Below are 7,788 nucleotides of genomic sequence, written 5' to 3'. Positions count from 1 at the left end.
CTAGGTGGATGCTATGGTATTGTTACAGTAAATGTAAAAAAGTTTTGGAATTTTTTTTTCTTTTTTTCACCCCTTTTTCAGATTTTCACAAATTCACAAACACTGTGTCCACCCATTGTCCACTCTATTAGACATTATCTCCTTGGTCATCCTCCAGTCCTTCATCAGTGCTCACAGGACACTGCCCACAGGACGCTGTTGGGTGGATATTTCTGGTTGGTGGACTGTTCTCAGTCCAGCAGTGACACTGCTGAGGTGTTAAAGAACTCCAGCAGCACTGCTGTGTCTGATCTGATCCACTCGCACCAGCCAAATACACACCATCACTACGCCACCACCATGTCAGTCAGAGTCACTGTAGTGCTGAGAATGCCTAATAAGACCTGCTCTGTGGTGGTCGGTCCTGTGGGGTCCTGACCATTGACGAAAGGAGGCTTACAAAGTATGTTGGGAGACAGCTGGACTACAGTCTGGAATTATAGAACTACAAGTGCTCTTATATGGTGAATGGAGCTGATGAGGTCATTTCAAACCAGGGGTGGACATAATATTCTGATATGACTGTGTATATGGTAATTATCCTGAGAATCAGCTCTTTCAGTAATTTCAGCCTTGGCTAAAATTACAGTTTAATATTTATAGACCCATTTCATATCCTGTTGATGTAATTGGGTCAAATATGAAGCAAAATCTGCATAAATGATCTGCTTGAATGGAAAAAAGGAAGTCAGGGCTTTTCCTTGCATGAAGTGAAGAATATGAGAAGTGATGAGTTTACAGAAGCTATGGCAAAGGATCCCATACGTATCTGAAATATCGTATTTGACTAATATTTTTTAGGATAATTTGATTCTACTCAAATCCTAGTGGTTAGATGGTCTTGTACAGATGTACAGATGTATCTTGTGGTATCCAAAACCAATCCCTTTATTCATATTCACATGAGATATTCTGGCCAACTGTAATTGATTTCAAGACAGTGCTGTGGGATTACAATCAAACATACATGTGAATGGCTCAGCATTATGATGACACTTGCTTGGGTAAGCATAATCTAGAACAGGGATATTCACTCCAGGTCATGAGGGCTGCAGTCCCTGAAACCAGTGTGGTCCAGCAGGAAAATCCATCCAGTTTTATAGAACACAGCTTCTTGAATTTTGGCCTAATTTATAACACACCAAAAATTAATTTTATGTAAAATGGGTTCACAGTTTCATAAATGGCATTTGATCACAGCACACACATTTTTCGCGTACCTGAGTAAAGCTTTAAGGCTGAGTCTTAAGAGTCCCACAGCAAGTCATCTCCATAGAAAAATCTCTGTACAAGTCCCAGAGTAACCTGGAAGTCAAAGTGCCTTGAATTCAACAGAACAGTTGGGTAAAAAAGCTCAATACATTAACTGAGGAAGCTAACACTGGCAGCATACACATCACCAGTCTGGAGAGTGCTAGACCAGATGGATGAGAACTGAGCGCCGATATTTTAGGGCATGCTGGCATTCTGCAGTGCCTTCTCCACCAGGTCAGCAGTGAAATTCTGTTTACAGGTCCGCAGCGCCATGATCAGTTCGTCCACCTTGGCCTGCCCTTTGCGAATCCTCTTCCACTCTTTGATGACCTCTCTCACCTTCTCCTCCAGGTTGCGTGGGTGTTTATCCTCTATGCCGTCAAGCTTTCCATCACAGAGCCCCAGTTTGCGCCCGTATTGAAGCCACTTCCTTCCCAGGTGCTCAACTATGACATCTGTGGCAATATTGATTTTTGCTGTAACAGAGCAAAAACAGCAGATTTACTTCGACCCTGTGTCTAGTCCTTGACATACTGTATCCAAATAAACAGAACAGTCTGGATACAGTCTTGTGCTTCTTGAAGATCTTGAAGGTGACCTTCTTCTTAAAGAGCCCAGATCACGCAAAACTCAATTGTCCTTGTTTTTTCTAAAAAAGAAATAGCTTGATATAGTGTTTAATCACTGGATTTCCTCCTTAACCTCTACAGTACATACACTAATCAGCCATAACATTAAAACCACCTGCCTATCATTGTGTAGGACCCATCTGTGCCACTAAAACGGCTCTGACCCATCGATTCATGGACTCCAAAATACATAATCAGAATTAACTTCCACAGCAATCTGTGCTACAGTAGCTCTTCAGTGAGATCGGACCAGACCGGCTCGCCGTCCCTGCCTAAGTGACTACCTAGATGTGACCGTGATCCTACCCCAGGTTCATCGGTCGTCCTTCCTTGGATCCCTTTTGGTAGGTACTGAGCACTTCATCCCGGGAACACACCACAAGACTTGACTGATGTTTTCAGTGGTCTAGCAATTACAGTTTTGGCCCTTGATTCTTGATTGACTCTATAGACCTGTGTATGGGCCTATTTTTTTAGTCCCTTACACTCGTACATATATAATAATAAAATAAATAAATAAAAAGTGACTAAACTCGAACCTTACTTTATCACGATACATGTAATCACAGACTAAATAAATCAGCAGCAATCGATTCGTACAAACTACTATTCAAGTATTCTCACATACTGAGTACAGTGATTTTTCCTCAACATCTGTTACACTTCATCTAATTAAACCAGTCTAATTACACTGTTTGTAATGAAAAGTGCAGTTGATCAGTATTTATTAAGCACTGATCATTTTCGCAATAGGCTTAGAAAAACATATTGTGTAACACGATAACAAAATGCATCACAATACCATAAAATATTGTCATATTGCCCAGCTCTTGGTACAACACTGCAGCATCCAGCAGCTGGGGTTTAAACACAACACTAAATTAACTACTGTCTGCCACCAATCTAAACATGTATTAACAATTAAAATTCATTAAGAATCGATACATACAATACAGTTTTGCCACACATGACATCATGAATCTTCGATAAATCGATATTTTAGTACAAACCAAGGCATCAGGTCATGCATCTGTTGCCATCTCCGGCAACAACTTTCTACGATATAGCTTTTTAGAGCCAATACACACTTCCCACGTCTGTCTCCCTTCACCATGTCACACCAAACCAACCGGAATGGCTCTGTTTACACATGAACATCATTAACAACAAAGTTACGTAGAAAAGATTTACAATCTGTGGAATTCCCCTTTCATTTCACTTTGTCATTCAGGCCACACCTGGACACATGAAGTTTTCCGGAATAGTCGTAGTGCCAACCTGGGGCCTGTTCCTGAAAGTAAGGTCATATACAGTATATAGAAGTTTAATCTGACCCTAGATCAGTACTGTTAGAGACTGCTCTACTGCTGCTCACACATACAGCTACTTTTAAACATTGGAGTTTTATTGCTGACCAAAGGAACTCCGGCCGGCAACTTCTCACCACCCCTGCAAACTCTTCTCTGTAGGCTTCTCCAGAACTGCTCATTTCACGCCAGATGTGGGGCCTGTTCCTGTCAGTAAGGTCACATACAGTATAGAGAAGTTTAATCTGACCCTAGATCAGTAGATCAGTACTGTTAGAGACTGCTCTACTGCTGCTCACACATACAGCTACTTTTAAACATTGGAGTTTTATTGCTGACCAAAGGAACTCCGGCCGGCAACTTCTCACCACCCCTGCAAACTCTTCTCTGTAGGCTTCTCCAGGGCCTGTTCCTGGCAGTAAGGCCACATTCTCTGATCCTGGATCAGCACTGTGAGAGTGTCCATACAGGCCTGGGCTGCTCTGCGTTGGAGAGCCAGACAAACCTCTGTGCTGACTAGAGATACAGACGTGGGGAGGGTTGGAAGGTGGGTTTCCTGGTTCTTGGGTCAGTACTGAGGACTGAGCTGAGCTGTTTTAGGCTAACCTGGACTCCTCTGAGAAACAGTATACACACCTAGCTCTTTCTTGTCCGTCACATCGTCAGGGGTCGATCCTTGCTCGTAGTTGTGGAGGATTTCCAGTAAATCATTCCGACCGATTCTCTGGAGGAGCTGGCTCAGAAGCTCGGTGTTGCCAGGCCCAATTTCAGTTCTCTGAAGCAGCAGCTCGAACAGCTGGATTCCGCTCTCTACCTCCTCGCTTTTCTTCTTCCCAATGTGGTCTTGACACAGAAACTTCAGCTTCGCAATGTCGTCGCTCTTGAGACCGTTGGATATGTCCAACAACACCTCTTTTAAGGAGCCCATGGTGTCTGAAGACCTGCTAAGACCTACTAGGACCTGCTAAGACCTACTAGGACCTGCTAGGACCTGCTAGGACCGGACTCTCAGGGTTAGACTGTTTCAATTTCGGTTTCGCTTCCAGCTCCAGCGCCTCCCTAACTCAGACAGCATGAGGTTAGTCTGTCTCTCTGTCTGAAGAAACAGGAGGGGGAGACCTGTCCGAAAAGCCTAAACCTCGTAGTCTGCCTAAAACACCTCCACTTTCAGAGACTCAACCCGGAGGGGACTTCCTGCTCTTTTGCCCCTCCTTAATCCGGCGCTTTTAAAGAGATACTCACCATAAAGAGCAGCTTCAGCAGCTCCAGACCTCCAGCACCTCTGTAATGCCAATTCTACTAGTAGACTTTTTTATTAGTAACAGTCAGATATATAAAGCTTATTTGACGAGTCAAATTACAAAGACAATATATTCTTAATGTAGCTACTGTTTATTTACCTGGAGTCTCACTCTCCCCTGTCTATAAGGTTATTTTACTAGTAATGAGTAAGTCCAATTAAAAAGAACTACTAGTGGCATTTTACTAAATTGGTGAAATTTGATCAAAAGCAAATATTGAAATTTTAAGTCTACAAGAAAAAGAAGAAGAAGATATTTTGATCCTCAAAAAAAAAAAATAAATAAATAAATAAATAAATAAGCCAGACATCCTCATCAATATGATCCTTTTTTCAACATGGGAGTCATTCCTGTACCACCCCGTCACAGACAACATTTACACCTCTTAAGCTGTAATACCAAAAATGTTTTCACGTGTTTTTGAATGTTTTCTGCCTAGTAAAATTATGTTTTTTGTTTTTTGTTTTTTGTTTTTTTTTGGAAACCATCTATAGAACAAAGCATAGCACAAAGCATTGCACTAATAACTTTACTTTACTACCTCACTGGACTCTATTTATTACACATTGCACAATTGCACAATTATTTATTATTCTCTGGTCTGTACTGTGTTGTGTTGTCTGTCCGCACTTGTTTGTTTGTGTTGCACTGTCTATGTTGCACCATGGTCCTGGAGGAACGTTGTTTCGTTTCACTGTGTACTCTGTATGTAGTTGAAATGACAATAAAACCCACTTGACTTGACTTTAGAAAGTATGGTTGTTGAATTCAAATATTACATTTTTTATTTGTTGTTGTCATTGTTAGATTCATAATCTTGAAATTCTAATTCAACTTCAGTGGAAAATAAATACAAATTTGCTTTCAAATTTCAAATGAAAGTCATATTTCTTTGATTAGTCCACTAAAGAAGAACATTATTCAACATTAAATTATGGAGCATTCATTCATGTCACTCCTTTTCCATCATTTTTGTGACACAATGTGATGGGGTGGTAACTGATGTGACAGGGTGGTATGGGCACTCTCTCTCTCTCTCTCTCTCTCTCTCTGCATGATTTACTGGTATTAGCCTTCACCTTCAGCGATACTAGGCAAAGCACAATTTTTAGTAGTAATAATGATAAAGTAATTATAGATTATAATTATAAAATGTTTATTTGTAATAATATCAGATCTATAAAGCAACTTTAATTAGTCATATTACAATGACAACATGTCTGTAATGTAGCTACTTTTTATTTACATGGAATCTCATATAAGTTCTTTTTACTAGTAAAAAAAAAAAAAAAAGACTGCTAGTGGCATTTTACTAAATTGGTACAATTTTCATCAATAGTAAATATTTTATTTTTAATTCTACAAAAAAAGACGAAGATATTTTTATCCTTAAAAAACAAACAAACAAACAAACAAAAAAACAAGCCAGGCATCCTTATCAATATTATCCTTTTTTCACACATGGGAGCCATTTCTGTACCACCATTTAATCAAATGTTTTCTAACTAGTAAAATGCCTTTTTTTGGAAACCATGTGTAGAAAGTATGTTTTCTAAATTTAAATTTCAAATATTTTAGTTTCATTTGTTGTTGTCAGATTCATAATCTTGACATTCAAATTCAATGTCAATGGCTATTTAATTGTTTTTATAAAATTACTTTCAATTTTCCGATTTGTTCATATTTCATTTTCACTAAAGAAGAACAATATTCAACTTTAAATTATGGCGCATCTATTTATGTCACTTCCTTTCCATTATTTTTTAACAAAATGTCTTTTTAACACATCTGTGATGGGGTGGTAACTGATGTAACGGGGTGGTCTGGGCATTCTCTCTCTCTCTACTTAATTTGCTGGTATTAGTCTTCAACTAACATTAGAACCTTTAATTCTGAATATAAATGTAAGCATAAATTAATGATACAAGATCCTAAAGATATATTATAATTAGGATGTATATGTCTGTTGTAAACTATACTAATACTGACCATATTGTAGACTGACCCATAATTATTTTACAAGTATACATTATAATTCCAGAGAAATACACTGCAATTTGTATATGGCAAGTTGTTTAGTCTAAAATGCCACCAGCGATACAAGTCAAAGCACAGTTTTTAGTAGTAATGATTATACATTAATTGAAAATTATAATTATAAAATGTTTACTAGTAATAATATCAGATCTACAGATCTATAAAACCTTTCTCAAAAGTCATATTGCAGCATATTCTCAACATAGATTTGGCTAGTCATAATTTAGCATTTATTTTAAATGAAATCACAGTCGCTCAAGTTCAATGTCCAAGAAATTACGATACTAGATATCTGCTCTGTTATTTTTAATACTAAAATCTGATTACATGTATCTGTAAATGATGTTTTTTAGTGCAAATACTATTTCAAGATATCAGTCAGAATCACAGTGTTCACAAAAATTCTAATGATGACAGTTCCTCGGTTGTACACTTTTATGTTGTCTTTATGCTTTTAAAAAAGTATTTTTGAGTTATAAAATAACCATGAAAACTGATTTTGTGAGGAGGAAGTCTGTCCGTAAGTCTGTAATTCTCTTTTCTTACGGCCTTTTAAATTTGCTAAATTTAGCTGTTTGGCATGCATTCATGAAAAAGAAAGCACATATAGCTTATTTATATTTGCTTACATAATTTATACAAAAATCTTTTGTTCAGCTGTGCAGCTGTTGTTCCTAAGACACACCACATGACCCAAACCACAAAACACCACATGACCCAAACCACAATCTAGTTAGACAATGACTGCATTCATGAATTAAATTATTGTAAATTGCTATTCAATAAAAAAAGAACAACAATTTTTTTTATCATCTCTTACCTTATATTTATGCTGATACAGCGAATTACTCTATTCAAATATCTTTCTTATACTTCTGCTGGGAGCCATTATTATACACCTACATACACACACACACACACACACACACACATTATATATATATATATATATATATATATATATATATATATATATATATATATATATATATATATATATATACATAAAATATAAATAATATATATATATTATGCTACCATATAATTATATATATAATTATATATATAATTATATGGTATTTATATGGTAGCATGCATTGCCAAGGCAGCACTAATCGACAGAACACCACACTATAAAGTGCAGGTGAGAAAATGCCCTTAGAGCAGGGAAAATCAACTATGCTTAATTACTACTACTCAATTAAAACACAACAAGAACAG

At 37.4% G+C, this 7,788-nt stretch overlaps 1 protein-coding gene across 2 annotated transcripts; it reads right to left on the bottom strand.

Annotated features, from left to right (window-relative positions):
• Positions 1–903: 903 nt before the first annotated feature.
• fadd (Fas (tnfrsf6)-associated via death domain) lies at positions 904–4,446 on the bottom strand. 2 transcript variants are annotated; one of them, XR_011977693.1, is made up of 3 exons: positions 3,866–4,446; positions 1,260–1,769; positions 904–1,165 (listed from the first exon to the last, which is right to left on the bottom strand). XR_011977693.1 is itself a non-coding variant. In XM_072660343.1 (2 exons), the coding sequence occupies exons 1-2, from the start codon at positions 4,155–4,157 to the stop codon at positions 1,489–1,491; spliced, it is 573 nt and encodes a 190-aa protein (XP_072516444.1). In that variant the 5' UTR covers positions 4,158–4,446; the 3' UTR covers positions 904–1,488. The 2 variants fall into 2 exon arrangements, 1 of the variants encoding a protein (XP_072516444.1); XM_072660343.1 differs by having other exon boundaries at positions 904–1,769.
• Between the last annotated feature and the right edge of the window lie 3,342 nt (positions 4,447–7,788).

Source organism: Salminus brasiliensis, chromosome 17 (genome assembly GCF_030463535.1).
Source record: "Salminus brasiliensis chromosome 17, fSalBra1.hap2, whole genome shotgun sequence".
Lineage (NCBI taxonomy): Eukaryota > Metazoa > Chordata > Actinopteri > Characiformes > Bryconidae > Salminus > Salminus brasiliensis.
This window is presented reverse-complemented; position numbering and strand designations above follow the sequence as displayed.